At 36.8% G+C, this 26,480-nt stretch overlaps 2 protein-coding genes across 51 annotated transcripts in view; both read left to right on the forward strand.

Annotated features, from left to right (window-relative positions):
- The window catches only part of LOC117291880 (neurogenic locus notch homolog protein 1-like), a 52,580-nt gene extending 35,184 nt beyond the window's left edge, over positions 1-17,396 (forward strand). For 49 of the 50 annotated variants that reach the window (XM_033773825.1, XM_033773834.1, XM_033773831.1 and 46 more), the window contains 10 exons: positions 203-319; positions 1,087-1,206; positions 2,216-2,230; positions 3,085-3,252; positions 3,910-4,188; positions 4,863-5,036; positions 6,036-6,311; positions 7,572-7,742; positions 8,383-8,671; positions 9,685-10,986. In XM_033773825.1, the coding sequence (XP_033629716.1) occupies positions 203-319; positions 1,087-1,206; positions 2,216-2,230; positions 3,085-3,252; positions 3,910-4,188; positions 4,863-5,036; positions 6,036-6,311; positions 7,572-7,742; positions 8,383-8,671; position 9,685 (1,610 nt within the window). In that variant the 3' untranslated portion in view covers positions 9,686-10,986. Of the gene's footprint in view, positions 1-202; positions 320-1,086; positions 1,207-2,215; positions 2,231-3,084; positions 3,253-3,909; positions 4,189-4,862; positions 5,037-6,035; positions 6,312-7,571; positions 7,743-8,382; positions 8,672-9,684; positions 10,987-15,892 lie in introns of those variants that run through there. The other variant, XM_033773826.1, reaches the window with a different exon arrangement.
- A 7,917-nt stretch (positions 17,397-25,313) lies between these two features.
- The window catches only part of LOC117291697, a 33,228-nt gene continuing 32,061 nt past the window's right edge, over positions 25,314-26,480 (forward strand). The window contains exon 1 of the mRNA XM_033773544.1: positions 25,314-25,400. The gene's annotated coding sequence lies outside the window, so the exon portion shown is untranslated. The remainder of the gene's footprint in view (positions 25,401-26,480) is intronic.

Genomic DNA, 26,480 nt, shown 5'->3' on the forward strand with positions numbered 1-26,480 from the left:
AATCAACTACTGCATAATGTTCTTAACATTTGAAATCACTTTGACTAAAATGTACTTAATTTGCTTATTTTTCTCCCCTTTTCACCAATATGGAAATAAATGTGAATTGAATTGAATTGAATTGAATACAAAATTCAAAGCCGTTATAAGCAATCTGTTTTGTTTGTAACATGATGATTATTTTTATCTGGTTTGTATTTAGTCCAACCTGGTCCCTGTGAGGACAGCCCATGCACCAACGGTGGAACCTGCTTTCCGGACGGTCAAGATTTCTTCTGTCAATGCCCAAAACAATTCGAGGGTAGACGATGCGAAATAGGTAAAGAATATCACGTGATATGCAAATAAAACTGCACTTTGTGTTAATAATAGTAATCGAGTTTATAAAAAAAACTTACTTAGTAACGAGCACTGGAGAGTTATTGGTAGTTTAAAACGTTGTGAGAAAGAGGTAAATTCTAACTCAAAATTAAAGAGACTTCTGAAAGCACAAACATTGTGCAACAATAGTTTTTTTTCTTGTATATTCCCTTGCAATTTGGATGACAAATTGAGTCAAAATTTCCACAGATTTGTTATTTTAAGCATATGTATGACACACCAAGTGAGATTACTCGGTACTTTGACAATATTACCATATAGTGTCCAGTGCATTTAAAGACAACGGACACTATTGGTAATTGTCAAAGACCAGTCTTCTCACTTGGTGTATCTCAACATATACATAAAATAACCAACCTGTGAAAATTTTAGCTCAATCGGTGGTTGAAGATAATAATGAACGAAAAAACACCCTTGTCACACGAAGTTGTGTGCTTTCAGATGCTTGATTTCGAGACCTCAAATTGTAAACTTGAGGTCTCGAAATCATGTTCGTGGAAAATTACTTCTTTCTCGAAAACTACGTCACTTCAGAGGGAGCCGTTTCTCACAATGTTTTATACCATCAACCTCTCCCCGTTACTCGTTAACAAGAAAGGTTTTATGCTAATAATTATTTTGAGTAATTACCAATAGTGTCCACTGCCTTTAAGCGTCTAAATTGAATTCAATTGATGGATACACTTTTGTTTGTATTACTAACAGCGCTTAAAGTTGGACCATGTCAAACTGAGCCCTGTTTCAACGGAGGAACTTGTACACCAACAGCAACTGATTTTGAATGTGCATGTAAGCCAAGCTACACTGGGAAAAGATGTGAAGACAGTGAGTACAATCAAACACTTTCCAATTGGTTATCCGATTCAGCCCAAACTGTGTCTCTGTGTGAACTACCGTTTTAATTACCCACGTTCGTCCTGGAAAAATAAAACCGCCACACACCAGGGTCGACCCATAAGGGAAGCTAAACGAACGCACACATTTACTCGTGTAGATTCGTACGAGATTCCATGTGTACGAGATTCTATGGGACAACAGGCTTCCGAGCAACAGTGATTTATTTTACTGTTGTTGTCCCTGACCCACTAAGTATTGTTTTGTCCTTTTGTTAGTTTTTTTTTTGTGTGTACTTCGCATAAAAACTTCTTGTAATAATTTGCCTGTTCCCCTCATACACTCATTGGCAACTATTCTTGTTTAGGTAGCCGCCCTCGCGTCATCAGAATTTCTGTATTTTACTGATCCGGTTGTTTTAGGGCTGGGCCTGTAATTATGTTTCTGTTTTTGTTGCATAGCTCTTCATTCTGCCTTGTATTGCATTCTTGTTATTTTGTTGTTGATGAAGAATATATAATAATACTACAACTAATAATCAAGATAATAGTAATATTAACAAGGTTTTATAACTTGAAAATCTCTTTTTGATTAGTGTCTCAGTTGCAAAAAGTGAACGCTAACAGAAAACAAAACCATTAATGAGTTAAATGTTGGAACGCAAAGTTTCGGTTTTGGAAATTAGTGTCCCAAAACCCCAAACAAAGCATAATGTCCCCTTATGTATTCTGCTAATTTGATTCACTGCCCTGTGGTCGAAACCAAGTTTTTGTGATTTAAACGAAAATTGTAACAAAAAAATATATAAGTTTACAAAACAGAAATGTATTGTTACTTATTTCGAGCTATGTTTCTGTTTAAATGAAGAGAGAGACTATGCCTGTGTCAAAACTGAAGGCTTAATTTGTTTTATTTTTTTGTTTGGTTTGTTCTAAATGCTTTGAATTTGCATTTTTGAAATTTTTGCATTTTTTTTCTTTTTCTCCCCAATAATAAAAAGGTCCAGATGTAAATGGTAAGTTTTTTCATTTCGTCAAAACATTCTATGTAAATGATGAAAACGATTCTTTTTTTGTATTTATCCTATCGATTTGTTAAATTGTATTGATTACTCCATCCTAGAAAACTATGGTTTGGCCCCTTATTGGTGTTTGTTTCGTCTCTTGTTGACAAATCTAAATATCGCAAACGGCAAACAATCCAACGTACCAGACACAAGCTCTGTTGTTGTCAGCCGCAGAATGTGGGTTCGAATCCTGGTCATGACTTTTGTGCCCTTGATCAAGGCACTTCACTTTACTCGCTTTGTAAAATGTTCGAAGGTTGTGCATTCTGCTCTACCAGCCAGGCTCCTAGTGGATGATACCCAAGCCTACATCCTTACATACTGTGAAGGGGGTAACTGTATATCAACCCATGTTGTTATTGGCAACAGAATGTGGGTTTGAATCCTGGTCATGACTCTTGTGTCCTTGATCAAGGCATTTCACTTTGTAAAGTGTTCGTCGAAGGTTGTGTATTCTGCTCTATCAGCCAGGCTCCTAGTGGTTATATCTAAGCCTACATCCTTGGAGACTGTGTATGGGTAACTGTATTCCAGCCCCTTGAGTAGGTGACAAAATGCCCTTTCAGTTGATTTGTGTTGACAGCCAAAATCAGTTACTATTGACCGCGCTAAATTAACACACGAGCTGCGAAAATTCGTAATAAATTATGGAAAACACTATACAGCAGAACAATAACAATCAATTAAAATATTAATATTAAAGACATTTTTGTTTTTAGATGTGTTTGTAAGAGAGCCACGGTTCCGAAGCAAACCTGCGCAGAAATGAGCAACGTTTCACTTTTATTGATTCCCACGTACAGATCACGTGATACTAGAATCAACCAATGGCGAGATGGAAGATGTTGATATCCCACTCCTGGCTTTCTACACACATTCGTCCTATTTGCTGCGGTTCAGTGTCATGTGTTACGACAGTGTTCGCATCGGATTCAAATCTGCAGTTTATTCGCATGTCTACTACTACGTTTGTGAGTACAACAAATAATATCAGTCTCGAGTATGCTACGCTTTGTGCGTAATGTAAAGAATGATACGTTTAATAATTATGTAATTTTTCATTAAAAGCATTTCTCCATTTAATTATGGAGACCTCTTAGCACAAAAGGCATTAGGGAACTTTTGGGATGATTGGTGGCAGCAGTCTTATCATGTAAAATCCATTGACTTCGTTAATGTGCGCATGCTCAGAACTACGTAAGCAATAGCAAAATACCTGGTAAGTCTGCTGCCACCTTGCGTTCCAAAGGCTTCTATTGACTCGAGCGCAGAATTACTTTAACGCATTGATGATGTAGCTTTGCAGATTTTAACAGAACAAAAACAGGGCTCTTTTTTTCCTGACTGGATAATTACCAATCCGAGTCTTAGGTTACAATATTGTGTCTGTTCATTTTGTGAGCAGAAAACTAGCTGGTTCATTTCGTGCTAGTTACTTAGGTCAAGTCGGTATTCATTTTATTAAAAACATTTTGCTATTCTCAAGTAGTATGAGAATCAAGTCCCACGCAAACACTAGTCACCGCTTCTGTGATTGCCAGTATCACAAAACTAGCAACACAATAATAAGACATTGAGAACATTATTCAAAAAAGTTAACCTTTTTATTTATGTTTTTTTAATTTCAGATTTGGGTAAAACGTCAGCTCGGATTGAACACTGTGAGAACACATGTCAAAGTGTATCTGAGGTTGACATTAGCGGTCAACTGAGTGCGACAGCCTTTGCTGATTACTACATCCGATTTACATCAACTGGGTCTCTGATAGTTGGTATCCTTGATGCATCATTTACTGAGCTGATGTCATTCAACGGTGAACCACCAACATGTCCTTTGCTCGTGTTTGTCAGCTCTGGGGACGGTTATATGGCAACCTGGAAGATATATGAAGCCATCACCGAGCAAGGTTTGCCCATCATTTGTTTTTTATACTGATAAAAACCATTCATAAACTAACTTGGTAGGCCTATTTATTTATTACGATCCTGTTTAAACTTTATTCATTGGTTTTTGTTTACGTGTTATCCATCTAAAAAGGGGCGAATAATTGCTTATTAATTATCATTTGTCATTATAATTAATTGTTCTTGGTAGAACTAATATATCGCTAGGGGATCTTTCAAATAAGTATTTCATAGGTATAGGTATGGGTGCATTATTATATTTAAATTAATAAACAGACACAAAATGTCCCAGTGCGCTTCAAACTAACGGGACAATTTTTACAGTTTGTTTGTTTTCTATGGCGAGTTTGAGGGAAAAATAACTGGCTTCATAATAAAACATGTCATTCGGGTTTCTGTTTATAACGAAAATTGAGTTTGGGGGTCGAACAAAGATTTGACTTGAGTGGGATTCGAACCAAGGACCTCCGGATTAACGTGTCGGCGCTCTTCCAACTGAGCTATCTAGCCCTCTATTGGCGGTCTCCCTATTATGTCAAAATCTTTGTTCGGGGTGCCAATTCTTTGTCCAAGCCCCCAAATCATATACAAATTTACTCAGTCGGTTTCACTTGTGGTTTTTATTGATATAAAGAAAGTTGTTAACCATATCATGCTGTCATCTGTTTATCCACAGTTAATACAATTACCTGGCGAACAGTCAACGTGAACCTGAGATCCGATCAGTACACTTACCTGGGTGAAAGCTTCCAGGTATACGACCGACAATTACGACTTGGTCTAGCGATAGATTCAGAGGTGACGGTATTGCTATCCAAGGGATATGATGACGCCAATAATTATGAGATTGGTAGGTTCTAAACGCTATATTGTAACTTCTAAACAAAATGTTATAAGTATTGACAATTGTATTGATTGTGGAAGTGTCGTGGCGGAGCGGAAAAGCACCGAATTTCAAACTCCGGTGTTTCTTATCAGCAGAGTGTGGGTTCGAATACCCAGCCGTGACACTTGTGTCCTTAAGCAAGACACTTTACCATTGCTTCGTCCTTCGGATGGGATGTAAAGCCGTTGGTCCCACGTGTTGTGTAACTCATGTAAAAGAACCCAGTACAAAAAGCGAAGGGGTTTGCCCCGGTGTTCCTGGCTGTGGCTGATGTATGCGCAGTAGCACCTTGTACACCCTTGTAAAGGTGCTATACATAATTGGGTCTCAGAATTCATCTCTGCAATAACCTATCTTTCTGAAAGTTGGTATATACTCAGCGCCTTGTGTACATTGTGTGGTAGATACGTGCGCTATGTAAGACTTCGATATTATTATAATTATATTTACAGACCTAACGTGCAAAATCTGTGATTTAAAAGAATTGTTTTAATGTGGTTACTTATACATTTAAAGGGTCATGATACCTTTTGTAGATAAAGTTTTTGGCCATGACATGAATCCGTACTCACTGTGAATGAAGATATGTAATATGATTTACATAAACAAGTTTCAGCTTCATTAATCGTCAAGTTTTGGAGACAAAAGTGAAAATTACAGAGTGATGTTTTCAGGAGAGTAGCGTAAATACTAGTTTACTAGTACTGGTAAATACGATATGCATGCTAAAAAAATCGTATCTTGGGATTAAAGTTATTTTCGTGACATTAATTTACTAGATTCTCAAAAACTACAGCATCTTTAGCAAGTAATATTTTGAGGGAAGATTGCTACCATCGTTATCTTCAACAAGTTGAATGTTGTGTTTTGTGTCCTACAAAAAATACCTTAACCCATTAAATGTCATTGTTTGTGTAGATTTTGTACTAAATTTTGCTTTGTTTTGTTGCTGTTCAAAAACAGTCTTCCGAGCCGCAGGAAACACAAAACTGCAAATCAAGAAAAACGGTGAAGTTGTGAAAGAAGGGGACTGCGTGGTTAATAGCTCCAGCCTCGATGACTTTGAAGACTTCTGGATAAGCTTCGCTAAGAGTACCATCTCAGTTGGTCGAGTTGGTCTGGACATGCAACCTGCATTTGTCTCGTGGTCGGACACCTCGTCACTTGAGGTCTCACTTGCAGCCTTCAAGGGAGCGTCATCTTCATATCTTGTGTACTACAAATTCGAATATCAAACTGGTAAGTGGCCATGAGCTAACATCCTGTATTCTATATTCGTAAATACCTCAGACAGTTTCGCTATTCCTAATGGTAGAGAGCGCGTCACGTGGGTGTGTATAAACCTTTGTTTATGACCAGTAAAAAGCTGGAGGGGTGTTGTGTTGAAAGAAATCATTGAACAATTATAATGTTTGCATTTATTTTATTTTGTTACAAATTGTTTTGGATGTTTTTGACCGAAAAGGTATTGATGAATGGGAATCAAAGTGTGTTGAATCGGTTTTCAACTAATGGTTTAAACCCGCCGAGGCCTGGTTCTTGATAATTTACCTCGACTTCGTCTTGGTAAAATTATCAAAAACCAGGCCTCGATGGGATTAAACCACTAGTTGAAAACCTCTTCACCATACATTGATTCCCTTGTTAAAGGCACTGGACTCTATTAGTAAATAATCAAAATAATTGTTAGCAGATATCAATTACCTGGTACTGAGCAACGGAGAGAGTTGATAGTGTTGTGAGACACGGCTCCCTCTGAAGTAACGTAGTTTTTGAGAAAAAGGCAATTGCTCACTCAATGACATTTAAATACTTAAAGCCTGACAGCTTTTTAAGACATCTGAAAGCACACAAAATGTGTACAGTATGTTTTTCTCTATATTTTCTTGCAATTTGGATGTTATTTCTCTCATTATTCTTGCAACTGGGATGGCTAATTGAGTCAAATTTTTACAGATGTGTTATCTTATGCAATGTTGGGATACACCAATTTTGAGGATACTGCCCTTTGACAATTACCAAGAGTGTTTAGTGCCTTTAATGCTTACCTTAAAGATTTGGGAAGTAAGTGTTAGCGCCCACTTTTGTGGCTGCGAGTAAACTTCGTTTGGCTCTTTCTGTCTCTTATTCTTCAACGTATGAATTCATTCCTGTTTTTTGTGTGGATTTGTTTTCTGAGTTCCTTAGGAACTAAAATTCATGGCAGCGTTTGAGCATTCACTGCACATTGGTTTTAGTTGCCGGTGTCCCATGGAAAGCTGTCCGTCGGAGATTCTGTCGTGGGCTGAAGGAGTATGATTCAAAAGAGGGCGCTATCAGAAGACGTTTGTGCACAGTTTGCCGTATGGGGGGGGGGGACACGACCGGCATTCTGTGAAAAAAAAGGCTACAGAGAAGAGCACAACACCTAGTCTCAAGCTTACCCCTGTGACTGCATTGATTCCTTTTCCATACTTGATTTCTAACATCTTTTTTTATTTGACGATCATTTATATTTAGCAAGGGGTATATTCTGGACCTTCGATTGCGACATGGCGTACCCACTACCATTTGAGAAAATTAAAATGCCACAAACAGCGCTGGAGATTGGTTTGACCGCAGACTGTGATGCTCATTTCAGTATTGCTGCTACAGACGAAGACAGCCCAGATGCTCCGATGTACGAAGTTGGTATGTGAAGTTTAAATACATTAGCCCACTGTCAATGTTACCGATGTACTTTTTTCGTTAAACTATTAATTTTATTATTATATATATTTTGTTTAAGTGGAAGAGGATCTGTGTTGCAATTTGATTGCAATGTATGTTTCAATACTTTTGTTTTGTTTAGTTTTGTGTTAATTCTATCAGGATTGGGGGGAAGGGGGTACGATGTGGCCCTGCCATATTTTTGTCAGTATACTTTTAAGGCTGCGTCTGATCAATACCAATTTAATCAGAAATTGCCCCAACGGCATGACCCTAGTGGTATAATAAAGTCATTATTGATCATGTCAAAGCAAGCAAGAATTTGTAGCACACAATGTGACAAAATAATGTATCATGTTTAATTTGGCTTCATCGATCAATGTTACTGTGTATTGAGTACAGACGATGTGACTCGAAAACCATAACATGATTCGCGCGCATACTGCCGGGCAAAACCTTTGTGTTTTGACAGCCAGCTAGAAAGCGTACCATGACTACGAGTCTTTTTGCCCGGCGAAACATGACGTATACATAGGTCACATCGTCTATTGCATGTAAATAATTGGGTTGGTGACTTAATAAAGTACACTATACTGATTGTTATTTCGTTATCTTATTACAGTGATTGGAGCTGAGGATAACACCAAATGCCTCATTCGCAAATGCAAAGAATGTGAGTGTATGGCCGAAGTAGACTGCCCACATATCCTAGATAAGAACAAGCAGGTCGACTTCACCTTCGAGTTTGAGTTTGGTCACTTGAAACTCTTCAAGGGTAAGGGGGCTTCCAAGTCGGCCCAACCCATCATGTCATGCGAAGATCCAGAACCATTGATTGGTCTGGAGTACTTGGCGTTAAGTACTGGATTCGAAAGCGACGGAGAATCACACTGGAGGACATATAATGTGTAGTAAGTTGACAAATGTATGTTTATTATTATCACTTGATTAACATGGTCTTCAACATAATGCACTGGACACGTTTGATAGTATTGTCAAAGACCAGTATTCCCACTAGGTGTATGCATAAAACAATCAAATATGTAGAGATTTTGGCTCAATATTGGGCATCGAAAGTTGTGTGCTTTCAGATGCATTAATAAAGCTTCAGGCCTGAAGTCTCTCTTTGGTTAAAATATACTGAGTGATAAATTACCTCTTTCTCCAAAACTTTGTTTCTTTATGTTATCAGCAGCTATCCATTGCTCGGGTTTCAATTAGGGATTATGCTAACATATAATTTGAAAAAATACAATCAAATGTGTGAAGTGCCTTTAAAGGCAGTGGACACTATTGGCAATTAATCAAAAATAATTATTAGCATAAAACCTTACTTGGTAACGAGGAATGGGGGAAGAGGTTGATAGTATAAAACATTGTGAGAAACGGCTCACTCATACCTCAGAATTAGATTTTGAGGTATCGGAATCAAGCATTTGAAAGCACACAACTTCATGTGACAAGGTGTTTTTTCTTCCATTGTTATCTCGCAACTTCTACGACCAATATTGAGCTCACATTTTCACAGGTTTGTAATTGTTAGCATATGTTGAGATATACCAAGTGAGAAGACTGGTCTTTGACAACTACCAATAGATATTGTCGAGTGCCTTTAATGTCAATAGAGTGTAGTTACTCAAAATCAGTGAAACTAGGTGGGACACCGAGCGTCACTATTAAACATCATTATGGCCGACAACGACCATAAAGTCTGCAAGGGGTTTGTCGGACACTATACTAATGACCAGTAAAACCAATGGGTCCGACATAAAGTTTCATATCATTTGTAAGACTTGATGGTTTGGACAAGTTTGTTTGACACACGTATCAATTATTTATTTGTTCTTTCATAGCTAACCCTGAATATATGTTTAAATTCAGTTTTGTAATCAAGGAATAATGTTTTAATCTTCTTTGATTTCAGATTCTGAAGGTCACACGGCTTCTTCAAATTCGATGGAAATAGACACACGACTACACAAAGAGTGACAATGAATTTATTTAAAAACAGCAACATTTACTCAAGAACAATTTCTTAACATGTAAGCAAAACTTATTTTAATAGTGATTATGCTGGTTTTTACAGGGATTTTTTTTTTTAGAGGAAACAATATAATTTTAAAGAAAATATTGTCTTAGTTTTAAACACTAATATTTCGATTGTTAAGAAAGCTATAATAACATAATATATTATGATAAAGCATCAATTCCGAATAGACTGTTGTTAGTATTCAGGTTTAGAAACTCTATCAACTGCATGAGTCAGCTAAGAAAATAGGCTGATTCAGAACAGCAACATTTAGCTCCCTAAACTTTGTTTTCATCTTCTTGTAGCCCTTGTACTAGTGACTGTCAAACTTGTTTGAGAAGAACTTTTAATTTCTCCTTAATAGACAAAGGACGAGGAAACATCTACAGGTAATTCACACTTATTTCAAGCACTTTTGAAACACTCGTTTACAAAACTCAACTGAAGCACTCATTTGTAGCACTCTTTTGAATCGGTTTGGCACTCATTCAAAATACTCATTTGAATCACTCATTTGAATCACTCATTTGGAACACTTATTTGAAACCCATTTGAAGCGCATATTTTAAAGCAATAATGTGAAGCAATCTTTTGATAAACTCACTTGAAGCACTCATTTGAAACGCTCAGTTAAAAACTCTTTTGAAGAACTCATTTGAAGTAAATTGAAACACTGATTTGAAGCACTCATTTCAAGCACTCAATTGAACACTAATTTGAAGCGCATAATAAAAACATTCATTTGAAACAATTAAAGCACTATTTTTAAGTGAAGCCATCTTTTGAAAAACTCATTTGAAACACTCATTTTAAATACTCATTGAAACTCTCAAGTGAAACATTTTAAATACTCATTTGAAACTCTCAAATGAAACACTCAATTAAAGCGCATAATTATTTCAAACATTCATTTGACACAATTTAAGCACTAATATGAAGCCATCTTTTGAAAAACTCACTTGAAACACTCATGTGAAACACTCACTCAGTTTAAACCGTTGCTAACACATAATCTTTGACGTGTTTGATATGAGTTTAAAGGATACTGATAACTTACGTTTAAAATGCATAAATTATTAGGCGTTATTAATAACAAGTTAAAAAAAACATCTATTTAGCAATATGTGCAGTAATTAAAACATATGGTATTTGGGAAATTATTTTAATATAATAAATCCTGCATCAAATCTAACTGAATCTCGTTTGACAACCAATTGTTGAATCATTGATCTCACTATAAGGAATGTTATTATGGTAACCAACTACATGGATGTAGATTTAGTGTAGACGTGTAAATCAATGTAAACGATCATTGAAGATAACAGTGAAATGAGAGTCGTCTGGCTGTCTGGTCACGTTGATGAACGCGAAAGCAATAAACAAAACAACCTATAGCAACAGAATCACTGGAAATGATTCTTACTTGCGTATCGTGTTGTCTGGACTGAACTAAGGGTCGGTTCAAATTGGAGACGCATATGCAGTGGCCCATATGAGTGTATTAAGATAAAACATGGCCACTCCCAATCTGGGCAAAATATGCAGTGGCCCATATGAGTTTATTAAGAGGAAACATGGCCAATCCCAATTTGGGCAAAATATGCAGTGGCCCATATAAGTGTATTAAGATAAAACATGGTCAATCCCATTCTGGGCAGAATATGCAGTGGCCCATATGAGTTAATTAAGAGGAAACATGGTCAATCCCATTCTGGGCAGAATATGCAGTGGCCCATATGAGTTTACTAGGAGGAAACATGGCAAATCCCATTCTGAGCAGAATATGCAGTGGCCCATATGAGTGTATTAAGAGGAAACATGGTCAATCCCAATCTGGGCAAAATATGCAGTGGCCCATATGAGTTTACTAAGATGAAATTTGGCAAATCTCATTTTGGGCAGAATATGCAGTGGCCCATATGAGTTAATTAAGAGGAACATGGTCAATCCCATTCTGGGCAGAATATGCAGTGGCCCATATGAGTTAATTAAGAGGAAACATGGCAAATCCCATTCTGGGCAGAATATGCAGTGGCCCATATGAGTTAATTAAGAGGAAACATGGCCAATCCCAATCTGGGCAGAATATGCAGTGGCCCATATGAGGTTTTTAACAGGAAACATGACCAATCCGAATCTGGGCAGAATATGCAGTGGCCCATATGAGTTTATTAAGAGGAAACATGGCCAATCCCAGTCTGGGCAAAATATGCAGTGGCCCATATGAGTTTATTTAGGGGAAAAAATGGCCAATCCCAATCTAGGCAGAATATACAGTGACCCATATGGATATAAAGGAACAGATTGTCAATCCCAATCTGGGCAGAACATGCAATGTCCCTTTATGGGTATACAAAGGGGAAAACATGGCCAATCCCATTCTGTCTAGAATGTGAAGTGACCCATCATGGGTATTGTTATGGTCACATTTTGTACCATCTGTTTTATTTGTGTAATTTCTTATAGCCACATTATTGCCAAGCTGAACATTCTATGTTTAAATGTTCCTTTTGTGTCGATTGTTCTCGGCTACCTGAATTCCTAAGTTCTTTCATTACTTTAGCAAAGGGTCCAATTTGGTTTAATTCTATTGAGCGCATTTTAAGGCATTGTATGCCCACGCTACGGCCTACTTTTACTCTGAGCTCGGTATGGGACGCTGACCGGCCACACCAAGGGAACAGACGGCACTAAACTACCACTGGCATGTAATGCTCTTGCTGTGGGCTTGTCTGACGAGATGTCCCATGTGAAGGCTACCCACTACCCCGCTACGTGTGACTGTGTAATTTGCACTAATCTCGAGACCGGAGTTGTTTTAGCAGACGTCATTATGGTATTTCAATTTCTATTTTTACGTAATATTCATTTTTTTATAGCAAGTCGGTTCGATTATTTTCTGTTACTGATTGTGATTTCCTTGATAAACAATTTTGTTTAGTGCTGGTTTTCCCTGTCTTCATCATTAAGGCATTATCCACTGTGTAAGTTCTCTGTTAAAAATGTTGACCCCTTGTACCCAGCTATCCTACCGATCTCATCTGCACGTAATTCAACCCCCCCCCCCCCCACCACCACCCCCCCCCCCCCACCACCACAAAAAAGTATTTGTTTTGTGTGATAACTTTATGTTTATTATGTGTGTGTGTAGCTTTAGGATACTTACTTTGGTTGTCAATTAAGAGTCAGTTCAGGTAAATAATTGACATACTTGCTCACGGTCAAAAAATTAATTTTTTGTATACTTTGTGGGTGGAAGGGCCTTGGGGTGCAAGTAAACAAAATTGCATTTTCAATTTCATATATAGCCCGTTGCCATGGTTACGGCTCATTTTGTTTTTTGGCCATTTTGGGCCGATTTTGGGGTCTGGAAAACTGGTTGGAAAAGTTTCCGTATGGCGCCACCACTTTTTTATTCGACATAAAATAATATAGTATCTAATTTACCTGATTGATATATCCCTTTTTGTAAAAATGAGTGAAAAAGTGGTGGCGCCATACGGAAAGTTATCCAACTGGTTTTTAGCTCATTTTTACAACTCCACCCGACAAAAATGCTAAATTATTTCAAAAAACCTAGTATATCACTACAAAGTATCATCCTTGGCCTTCCTTGAGAAAAACAATTATTGCTTTAAATATCACCCCTGTGCCATTTTTGCAACGTTTATTACAGTATGTTTTTAGAACTTGCAAAATCGCCATTTTTACCCTATTTTTGGACCCCGAAATGTCAACTTGCCAGGGGTCTCAGAAAATTTTCCTTTCGGCTGTGGTTAGCAACTGTAAGTGTAACCACGAAAAATACTTCTCACTTCCAAGCAATCATAACAATTGATATAAGGCTCAAATAGGGTAAAGACACCGTGAAATGCAAAAAAGGAACAGTGACTCAAATTGTAGTTTGCCTCAAACAAAAAACAAGAAACAAATTTATTGATAAATCGATCAACAAATGCAAACCTGTGGTTGAAATAAATAAATTAAATTGAGCAATAAACAATTAAAATACCTTCAGACTAATGGATATTGATGGTAGAAACTGCAAATAAAGAAAATAAAATGTGGAGTGTTTCCCTTGCACCTCCAGGTTGCTATATAAACATAGTGAGTAGTTGACCACGGATTTTGCAAAACCTGTTTATTACAAAACACTTTAAACAATTTACAAACTAGGCGAGTGCTAGAAGGGTTACAGCTCGATGGTCCGAAGGTTCAATAGTCTGAAGGTTCGATAGTCCAAATTGACAATAAGGTCCGATAGTCCGAATTGACAATAAGGTTTGATCGTCGATTCGGACTATCGGACCTTATTTTGACCAGTGAACCTTCGGATCAATGAACCTTCGGACTATCGTATCAAATGTATGGGTTAATGAAACCTACTTCATTTTGGGACTAATGAACCCCCTGTTATGGGAAATTTGTGTGTTCGGACAATCGAACCTTCGGACTAATGGACCTTCGGGTGGACACCGGTAGAAGACCGTAAAGAAATGTAAACAGTGGTGGATAGGGGAAAACTAACTTGAATGAACATTTTAAATGGGTTTTCTACCTATGTTGCACAACCGCCGAGCCTTTATACATTATCAAACCCTCTAAGTCTGTGCTTTGGATATTTAAGTATTTGGATTGGAAAGAATAAATTTTAACTAAAATGAGCAAAATAATTTTTGGTAATTGCACAGTATAAATGTCATCCTTACATTTGGAACCATTCAGAATGCACCATCCACATCAGTCAAGAACTTTGGTGCATATTTTGATAGAATTGTCTATGACTGATCAAATAGACCTGCTTTCGATTTCACCAAACTCTTTCCAACTTGTGTTAATCTTACGACTTGAGTTGAGTCCCAGCCTTGCACCGTAACATGAAACCCTAACGTTTCGTGAAATCGGCTCCAGCTTTGCAAGTCTGTTCGATTTCATGTGTCACAGATTAGGAAGTATGAATCTGACGATGCATAACATCATGTGATTCACAGCCATGTTCTTTCTCGGTTAGATTGTTGTATTGGGCTGCTTACAGAAATCCCACATGCATATTTTAAAAGAGACTTCACAGTTTGCAGAATCACACTGGAGGACATATAATGTGTGGTAAGTTGACAAAAGTATGTTTATTATTATCACTTGATTAACATGGTCTTCAACATAAGGCACTGGACACGTTTGATAGTATTGTCAAAGACCAGTATTCCCACTAGGTGTATGCATAAAACAATCAAACAAATCAAATATGTAGAGATTGTTGTGTGCTTTCAGATGCATTAATAAAGCTTCAGGCCTGATATCTCTCTTTGGTTAAAATATACTGAGTGATAAATTACCTCTTTCTCCAAAACTTTGTTTCTTTATGTTATCAGCAGCTATCCATTGCTCGGGTTTCAATTAGGGATTATGCTAACATATAATTTGAAAAAATACAATCAAATGTGTGAAGTGCCTTTAAAGGCAGTGGACACTATTGGCAATTACTCAAAATAATTATTAGCATAAAACCTTACTTGGTAACGAGGAATGGGGAAGAGGTTGATAGTATAAAACATTGTGAGAAACGGCTCACTCATACCTCAGAATTAGATTTTGAGGTATCGGAATCAAGCATTTGAAAGCACACAACTATATGTGACAAAGGTGTTTTTTCTTCCATTGTTATCTCGCAACTTCTACGACCAATATTGAGCTCACATTTTCACAGGTTTGTAATAGTTAGCATATGTTGAGATATACCAAGTGAGAAGACTGGTCTTTGACAACTACCAATAGTTATTGTCGAGTGCCTTTAATGTCAATAGAGTGTAGTTACTCAAAATCAGTGAAACTAGGTGGGACACCGAGCGTCACTATTAAACATCATTATGGCCGACAACGACCATAAAGTCTGCAAGGGGTTTGTCGGACACTATACTAGTGACCAGTAAAACCAATGGGTCCGACATAAAGTTTCATATCATTTGTAAGACTTGATGGTTTGGACAAGTTTGTTTGACACACGTATCAATTATTTATTTGTTCTTTCATAGCTAACCCTGAATATATGTTTAAATTCAGTTTTGTAATCAAGGAATAATGTTTTAATCTTCTTTGATTTCAGATTCTGGAGGTCACACGGCTTCTTCAAATTCGATGGAAATAGACACACGACTACACAAAGAGTGACAATGAATTTATTTAAAAACAGCAACATTTACTCAAGAACAATTTCTTAACATGTAAGCAAAACTTATTTTAATAGTGATTATGCTGGTTTTTACAGGGATTTTTTTTTTTAGAGGAAACAATATAATTTTAAAGAAAATATTGTCTTAGTTTTAAACACTAATATTTCGATTGTTAAGAAAGCTATAATAACATAATATATTATGATAAAGCATCAATTCCGAATAGACTGTTGTTAGTATTCAGGTTTAGAAACTCTATCAACTGCATGAGTCAGCTAAGAAAATAGGCTGATTCAGAACAGCAACATTTAGCTCCCTAAACTTTGTTTTCATCTTCTTGTAGCCCTTGTACTAGTGACTGTCAAACTTGTTTGAGAAGAACTTTTAATTTCTCCTTAATAGACAAAGGACGAGGAAACATCTACAGGTAATTCACACTTATTTCAAGCACTTTTGAAACACTCGTTTACAAAACTCAACTGAAGCACTCATTTGAAGCACTCTTTTGAATCGGTTTGGCACTCATTCAAAATACTCATTTGAATCACTCATTTGAATCACTCATTTGGAACACTTATTTGAAACCCATTTGAAGCGCATATTTTAAAGCAATAATGTGAAGCAATCTTTTGATAAACTCACTTGAAGCACTCATTTGAAACGCTCAGTTAAAAACTCTTTTGAAGAACTCATTTGAAGTAAATTGAAACACTGATTTGAAGCACTCATTTCAAGCACTCAATTGAACACTAATTTGAAGCGCATAATAAAAACATTCATTTGAAACAATTAAAGCACTATTTTTAAGTGAAGCCATCTTTTGAAAAACTCATTTGAAACACACATTTTAAATACTCATTGAAACTCTCAAGTGAAACATTTTAAATACTCATTTGAAACTCTCAAATGAAACACTCAATTATAGCGCATAATTATTTCAAACATTCATTTGACACAATTTAAGCACTAATATGAAGCCATCTTTTGAAAAACTCACTTGAAACACTCATGTGAAACACTCACTCAGTTTAAACCGTTGCTAACACATAATCTTTGACGTGTTTGATATGAGTTTAAAGGATATTGATAACTTACGTTTAAAATGCATAAATTATTAGGCGTTATTAATAACAAGTTAAAAAAAACATCTATTTAGCAATATGTGCAGTAATTAAAACATATGGTATTTGGGAAATTGTTTTAATATAATAAATCCTGCATCAAATCTAACTGAATCTCGTTTGACAACCAATTGTTGAATCATTGATCTCACTATAAGGAATGTTATTATGGTAACCAACTACATGGATGTAGATTTAGTGTAGACGTGTAAATCAATGTAAACGATCATTGAAGATAACAGTGAAATGAGAGTCGTCTGGCTGTCTGGTCACGTTGATGAACGCGAAAGCAATAAACAAAACAACCTATAGCAACAGAATCACTGGAAATGATTCTTACTTGCGTATCGTGTTGTCTGGACTGAACTAAGGGTCGGTTCAAATTGGAGACGCATATGCAGTGGCCCATATGAGTGTATTAAGATAAAACATGGCCACTCCCAATCTGAGCAAAATATGCAGTGGCCCATATGAGTTTATTAAGAGGAAACATGGCCAATCCCAATTTGGGCAAAATATGCAGTGGCCCATATGAGTTTACTAGGAGGAAACATGGCAAATCCCATTCTGAGCAGAATATGCAGTGGCCCATATGAGTTAATTAAGAGGAAACATGGTCAATCCCAATCTGGGCAAAATATGCAGTTGCCCATATGAGTTTACTAAGAGGAAATTTGGCAAATCTCATTCTGGGCAGAATATGCAGTGGCCCATATGAGTTAATTAAGAGGAAACATGGTCATGCCCATTCTGGGCAGAATATGCAGTGGCCCATATGAGTTAATTAAGAGGAAACATGGCCAATCCCAATCTGGGCAGAATATGCAGTGGCCCATATGAGTTTTTTAACAGGAAACATGACCAATCCGAATCTTGGCAGAATATGCAGTGGCCCATATGAGTTTTTTAAGAGGAAACATGGCCAATCCCAATCTGGGCAAAATATGCAGTGGCCCATATGAGTTTATTAAAGGGAAATAATGGCCAATCCCAATCTAGGCAGAATATACAGTGACCCATATGGATATAAAGGAACAGATTGTCAATCCCAATCTGGGCAGAACATGCAATGTCCCTTTATGGGTATACAAAGGGGAAAACATGGCCAATCCCATTCTGTCTAGAATGTGAAGTGACCCATCATGGGTATTGTTATGGTCACATTTTGTACCATCTGTTTTATTTGTGTAATTTCTTATAGCCACATTATTGCCAAGCTGAACATTCTATGTTTAAATGTTCCTTTTGTGTCGATTGTTCTCGGCTACCTGAATTCCTAAGTTCTTTCATTACTTTAGCAAAGGGTCCAATTTGGTTTAATTCTATTGAGCGCATTTTAAGGCATTGTATGCCCACGCTACGGCCTACTTTTACTCTGAGCTCGGTATGGGACGCTGACCGGCCACACCAAGGGAACAGACGGCACTAAACTACCACTGGCATGTAATGCTCTTGCTGTGGGCTTGTCTGACGAGATGTCCCATGTGAAGGCTACCCACTACCCCGCTACGTGTGACTGTGTAATTTGCACTAATCTCGAGACCGGAGTTGTTTTAGCAGACGTCATTATGGTATTTCAATTTCTATTTTTACGTAATATTCATTTTTTTATAGCAAGTCGGTTCGATTATTTTCTGTTACTGATTGTGATTTCCTTGATAAACAATTTTGTTTAGTGCTGGTTTTCCCTGTCTTCATCATTAAGGCATTATCCACTGTGTAAGTTCTCTGTTAAAAATGTTGACCCCTTGTACCCAGCTATCCTACCGATCTCATCTGCACGTAATTCAACCCCCCCCCCCCACCACCACCCCCCCCCCCCACCACCACAAAAAAGTATTTGTTTTGTGTGATAACTTTATGTTTATTATGTGTGTGTGTAGCTTTAGGATACTTACTTTGGTTGTCAATTAAGAGTCAGTTCAGGTAAATAATTGACATACTTGCTCACGGTCAAAAAATTAATTTTTTGTATACTTTGTGGGTGGAAGGGCCTTGGGGTGCAAGTAAACAAAATTGCATTTTCAATTTCATATATAGCCCGTTGCCATGGTTACGGCTCATTTTGTTTTTTGGCCATTTTGGGCCGATTTTGGGGTCTGGAAAACTGGTTTTTAGCTCATTTTTACAACTCCACCCGACAAAAATGCTAAATTATTTCAAAAAACCTAGTATATCACTACAAAGTATCATCCTTGGCCTTCCTTGAGAAAAACAATTATTGCTTTAAATATCACCCCTGTGCCATTTTTGCATCGTTTATTACAGTATGTTTTTAGAACTTGCAAAATCGCCATTTTTACCCTATTTTTGGACCCCGAAATGTCAACTTGCCAGGGGTCTCAGAAAATTTTCCTTTCGGCTGTGGTTAGGGCCAACATTGGTATTCTCATATCTGGTGAAAAAAACTTGGGCAATTGTATCCTGTTGTGACAGAGTGTCTCAAAACTAGACTTTTTTCCCAAAAACGTGAAAAAATGCTTTTTAAGGGTCTTTTCAAATAATATTGACATACGTGTGAAAAAAAAAAGAATATTTTTTCTTATACTTTGTGGATGGTAGGGACTTGGGGTCCAAATAAACAAAATTTACATTTCAAATCATTGTATAATACGTTGCCATGGTAACAGTTCATTTGTGTTTAGGCCACTTTAAGCCGATTTGGGGGTCTGAAAAACTGTTTTTTAGTTAATATTTACAACTCCACCCCATCAAAAAACAAAATTATTTGATAAAACCTTTTACATCACTACAAAGTATCATCCTTGGATTTACTTGAGTCAAAAAATTATTGCTGTAACAGTCACCCTTGTGCTATTTTTAGAACGTGCATTAGAGTATGTTTTTCGAACTTGCAAAATCAACATTTTTACCATATTTTTTTCCCTCAAAATTTCATTTTTTCAGGGGTCTCAGAATATTTTCCTTTCGGTTTTGATTAGGGCCAAAATTGATCTTTTTATTTGTGGTAAGAAAAACTTGGGCAAGTGTATCCTGATGTAACAGTACTGTCTCAAAAATAGACTTTTTTTCCCAAAATAGAAAAATGCATTTTGAATTGTTTTTTCTTCATATTGAATTTATAACATTATGAAGTAATAATTCTATCAATCTTGCAGCTCTTGCTAAGTGGATTACCCAACATTGATCAGGAACTTTTGGTGACATGAATTTTAGAGTTTGGCGGCCCAGCCCCGATCATATTTCTTGACATTGCATAAAACAATGTGTTGTGAATAGCGCCTCTTCTTTGAAAGTGTTCCCTTTCTGTTGTGATTGGGGCGATTATTGGTGTTTTCATGTCTTCTGGGGAGAAAACACTTGGGTTTATTGTATCCTGTTGTGACACTACCTGCCTCAACTATAGTAATTCTTTTCAAAAAAAATGCATGCTTGTAAAAATCTGGCACTGTTTCCATGCCCTTTGAGTATTGAATACAAAGTTTTTATTTAAACATAATGGTATCCAACCAAGCCATAACCAATGCTTTGCCCACTGAGAGTTCTTGATTTGGCTGCTTCACCTATTGTACAGGGACATTATTATTCCCATTGCAAGTAGAGTGCGATGACCATTCTTTACAAGTTGCTTTAATACAGGGCCTACTCTCCTTGGTCCCTGCCTGCTACCAAATGTACAACTTTTCATAGAGATAGAGATCATAAACAATATAGTTTCTGTGCTGCAGATGGTTTGGAGCATCCAATCATGTCCAGCACAAATGTGGGAAATTAAAAAGCCTCCGCTTAAAAGTGTTGGAAAAAGTTTGCCAAGATCTTGTTAAAAACAATGATACTAACGATTTGCGAGATGAGCGTAAGAGATCATTTAAAAGGAACACGTTGCCTGGGATCGGTCAAACTGGTCTTTGAAATGTGTTTGTAACCGTTTGTTATAAAATGCATATGCTTAGAAAGATGCTTTTGGGTGATACTTGTGTGGATCATTGTTTTCTACTTTTAAAATATCTTTCTAATCATATGTATTTTGTAATAACCGGTTACAAACGCTTTTCAAAGACCAACTCGACCGATCCAAGGCAACATGTTCCTTTAATGAAACAACATTGAAAGAAGTTGTAAATACTTGCACCTGCTCAACCTAAATTAGTAAGATGCAATTGCAGTGACAAAAGTTTATTCATCCTAGTTTGATTATTTTTTCCATTCACTATCTTACTAATTCATATTTGGTATATATGTCTCTGAGAACGATCAACAAAAAACATTGTCAAACATTACCTGCTGAATTGTTTATCACGTTAAATAAACCAGCTCTGTTATTGTTTGCAACAGTACAATTTAAAGGAACCCCACCATGGGTGGGGGAACTGCTTACCGGAGGCTAAGACAGGTGAAAGGCCATTTAGATACTTTGGAGACAGTACTTGCTCACTTTGAGAGCCTCTTTGTTCTGATGGGGATGAAAATGTTTAGTTTGGTAGCAGGCAGGGGACCAATTAGACTGTTATAAGGCCATGTATAGACAACTTGTAAAGAACGCTCATCGCACTACTTCTCTTGTGAACATAGAGCTATATATATTGACTAGAGCGCCAACAGCCCGTTATACACGCACTAAGGTTTTGAAGCCGTGTGGGCGCATCCATGTTATGTACAAACCAATACAAAAGCTTGAAATTTTGTACGGCAATTGTACGGCTATTTGCATGATAGTGCGTTTGTTCTTTTTTATGTGCCACCGAAGCAAAAAATGCAGTAAATGTGAACGCACAATCTGCTGATCAGCGCACAAACTGCGATCGTCATGTGCGTCATGATTAAAAGGCGCGTTGCGTTTACTTTTTTTAGTACGGCAATCAAGTCAAAGTTACGGTTTTCGTAGCGCAGACGTACGCGAGTGGACAGTTGCGTACGTATACGCACACGCAGAATGTAAAATAATCGCGGCAATGTGTGTTCTCTTAAAATTCCGAATTCACGCAACACATCAAACATGTCTGCGCCCAGGGTGGCTTCAAAACCCAGAGCAAGTTAGCGCTCTAGTCAATATATATAGCTCTATGCTTGTGAATCATACCTGGACAACTAGGTAAAGTAGTCATGACAAAACAAGAACTCTCAGTGGCAAAGCATGGTTGTGGCTTAAAAATAAAAATGTTGTACTTGTTATTTTAAAGAGCATGGAAACAGTGTTTAACGATCATGCTCGTTTTTGTGTTTTATCAATTCAAACTAAGGGTTATCTTCAAAATGAATTTTTCTTGTTTTCGGAAAAAAAAAATACTTCGCCCCAGCAGACATGCAAACCACAATGATAGCCCAATCACAACCAAATGGGAAATATTCTGAGAACAAATAAAAATTAAGACAGCACAAACTTTCTTGATGTGCAAGGGGAATTAAAAAATGTGACTTTCAAAAAAGAGGCGCTGTTCACAAAACTTTGTTTTATGCAATGTCAAGAAATATGAGTGGGGCGGAGCCAATGTGGGGTAAATTCTAAGATTTGGGTCAACAACAAGTCCTGATCAATGTTGGGTAATGCACTAAGCCTACAGAGTGTTTATATGAAAAGCTGCCAGATTGATGGAATTATTACTTCTTTCTGTTATAAATTCAAAATGAAACAAATATTTCAAAATGCATTTCTCCATGTTTTTGGGGAAAAGGGTCTACTTTTGAGACAGCACTGTTACATCAGGATACAATTGCCCAAGTTTTCCTTACCAGAAATAAAAAGACAAATTTTGGCCCTATTCAAAACCGAAAGGAAAATATTCTCCTGAAAAAAAATGAAATTTTGAGGTAAAAAATATGGTCAAAAATGTTGATTTTGCAAGTTCTAAAAACATACTCTAATGCACATTCTAAAAATAGCACTTGGGTGAAATTTATAACAATAATTTGTTGTCTCAAGTAAAGCCAATGGGTAATTTGTAGTGATAGAAAAGGTTTTGGGTGGGGTGGAGTTTTTCAGACCCCAAAATGGGCTTAAAGTGGCCTAAACACAAATGAACTGTTACCATTGCAACGTATTATATAATGATTTGAAATGTAAATTTTGTTTATTTGGACACCAATTCCGTACCATCCACAAAGTATAAGAAAAAATATTCCCTTTTTCACCGTGGACACGTATGCCAATATTATTTGAAAAGACCTTTAAAAAGCATTTTTTTACGTTTTGGGGGAAAAAGTTTAGTTTTGAGGCAGTACTGTCACAACAGGATACAATTGCCCAAGTTTTCCTCACCAGATATGAGAATACCAATGTTGGCCCTAACCACAGCCGAAAGGAAAATTTTCTGAGACCGCTGGCAAGTTGACATTTTGGGGTCCAAAAATAGGGTAAAAATTGCGATTTTGCAAGTTCTAAAAACATACTGTAATAAACGATGCAAAAATGGCACAAGGGTGATATTTAAAGCAATAATTTTTTTTCTCAAGGAAGGCCAAGGATGATACTTTGTAGTGATATACCAGGTTTTTTGAAATAATTTAGCATTTTGGTGGGGTGGAGTTGTAAAAATGAGCTAAAAAACAGTTTTTCAGACCCCAAAATCGGCCCAAAATGACCAACAAAACAAAATGAGCCGTAACCATGGCAACGGGCTATATATGGAATTGAAAATGCAATTTTGTCTACTTGCACCCCAAGGCCCTTTCACCCAGAAAGTATTAAAAAAAAATCATTTTTTGACCGTGAGCAAGTGTGTCAATTATTTACCTGAACTGACTCTTAATACAACTTTTTTTCAGTCAGTAGTCTTTAGTCATTACACTCTCAGACTTTTTCAAAGGTATTTCACCAAATGGAAAATATAATAAAATAAAATAAAAATCTTAATACGTGTAAAACTTACATTATTCTAATTAACAACATTGTAACCCACATGCAAGCATTTTCATTATTAGAGGCATGACTGGATCCTGCCTAACTTATCAGAACCAATTACACTAGATTTACACATGGTGCTGCCGCGTATCATCTAATACTCCTACCATGCAAAAGTTTCAAATGTTTCCTAGTTTAGTTAAGTCTAAAGGAATACGAGTTTGGAAAATAATTGCGATAAATGATAAATTAGTGTTTGCAGATAACATAATGGAAACATAATGGGTAATTGACTGGCCCCTCCATCTTCCCCTCCCTCCCTTCCTGCTGCTTTGAAGAGGGGGATGTTGCTATTTGCAAACCATTGAAGACATTTTGAACAACTAATGTGTACTACTAAGATAATATGGGCTAATCTGATGACCAAGATAAATGGGGCCTTTCGAGAACGTATTAACTAATTATAGGCCTATTGATTTATCTAAAATAAATATAAAAAAATTCAAAACCGGATGGCCTTGCCTAAAAAACGAAATGGGTCAAACAAATAGGTTTGTAGGGCACAATTGGGCTATCTTTTTGTTTGTTGGACACAATAGAGCTGCCCCATTGGTTTGTAGGACATAATGGGGCGGACACAATGGAGTTTACAGGACACAATGGGGCGGATATAATGGTTAAAAAACTAGGTCTGACAAGGTCCAATCATGGTCCAATGTAGGTCATGATGTTGCGTAACACCAGTAGGCCTACATCTTGTATTGTTTTTTGTTCTCCATCGACGTTTTAATATTACAATACTAGTGTGGCCGAAACACAATTTACTCGACTATGTTGTTAATTTGTCTTATTATTTGGAGAATATGAAAACCAAAAGAACGAAAAAGTTCAGATTTCCCAAAATCATGAAAAAGACAGCGCAGTAACTTATTATACAGGGACATGTACTTTAATTAAGCTTTATGAGATGAAAACGCATTTTTTTAAAGCTGAAATTTCAGATGAAATATGGATCTATAGGCCCTTTTAAGTGGCAAATAAAGTTTGCAAACTTCGACATTATATAAAATTATGTATAAGTGAAAACTAAAGTTTGTTAACTTCATCAACAACAGCTGTATATGTAACAATATTAAAAGTTAAATCAATGGTGAGTCCACAAGGTAAAAGTTTTAAAAAGTTGCTTAACAACAACTGACGCCACCGGAAAACTTTCCACTCATTTGAAACAGACGACAACAATAGCAAGCGTAATTTCACCTCTATTGTTCCAACAAATTTATCAATAATGTTCTTGAAATATTTTGGGTCGAGGCTACAGACTATTGTCTCCCATATGTAACATATCGACTTGGAAAACACCATTGGAAACTAAATCGGATTTAGTTGATTTATAATCTGTGCTAACTAATTGATTCGACGATGTTATAAAACTCCTCAAGGGCGAACTGGAGTACATAAAGCAAAGGTGAGCAGAACATGGTCATTAGTTGCACATTCCTGCACTGACAGAGAAAGTCGGTAAGTATATTTTATTGTTTATTTTTGTTTGTTAAGACAGTGGACACGATTAGTTATTGTCAAAGACCAGTCTTCTTATTTGGTATATCTCAACATTATGCACAAAATAACAAATCTATGATTATTTTAGCTCAATTGGTCGTCAAAATTGCGAGATAATAATGAAAGAAAAAACACCCTTGTCACACAAAGGTATGTACTTCCAGATGCATGATTACGAGAGAAATTGTAGTTCTGAGGTCTCGAAATCAAATTCATGGAAAATTACGTCGTTCTCGAAAGCTATAAGTTACTTCAGAGGGAGACGTTGCTCACATTGTTTTATATCAACCTCTCCCCAATACCAAGTAAGGTTTTATGCTAATAGTTATTTTGAGTAATTACCAATAGTGTCCACTGTCTTTAAGATGAACTCGGCACTCTACCACAAATGGATATAAACGCAAAGCTAGCAACAACCAATCTATCTAATACATGCATTAGTTAAACGTATTTGTTATGAATTAACCAATTTAAGAAATTGTGATTCTGTTTCCACGCGAAAATAAATGTACTGATTAAATTATGGTGAAATCAGTGGTAAGCTCGGTTAGGATTCGAACACACAGCGTTGTGATTGCAAGTCGCGTACAACTAGAACACGGTGAAATTGTATCTGTTATTTATAAGATTTTAATTTTGCTTAAGGGGTAAAGAAGAAAGAATATTAGGCTTATCCTTGGGCCGGATTTTTATTCGGTAAGTACTTTCCCGAGTTCTGTTAAAAAAAATTATATTCGTTATCCCCGACTCAAAATAACATAATGATGAAACGTACCGATATCCGCCACCAACGCAATATAAATTGAATTGCCTCTAGTTACCAGGGCCGGTTTCATAGAGCTGCGTGCTTAAGCAGAAAAACATATTCCTGCTGAGCAGAAATGAGAGGAATTCCAGTGTCACATTGCACTGTGACATGGTATTTTGCCCGGTAGACTTAGTCAGGTAAGCATAATGTTGATGGGCTTAGCTACTTTTGTGCTTACTGCAGCTCTGTGAAATTGGGCCCTGATGTAATTCATATTGTAATGCGTTGCA

The sequence above is a fragment of the Asterias rubens genome, chromosome 6, assembly GCF_902459465.1.
Source record: "Asterias rubens chromosome 6, eAstRub1.3, whole genome shotgun sequence".
Classification (NCBI taxonomy): domain Eukaryota; kingdom Metazoa; phylum Echinodermata; class Asteroidea; order Forcipulatida; family Asteriidae; genus Asterias; species Asterias rubens.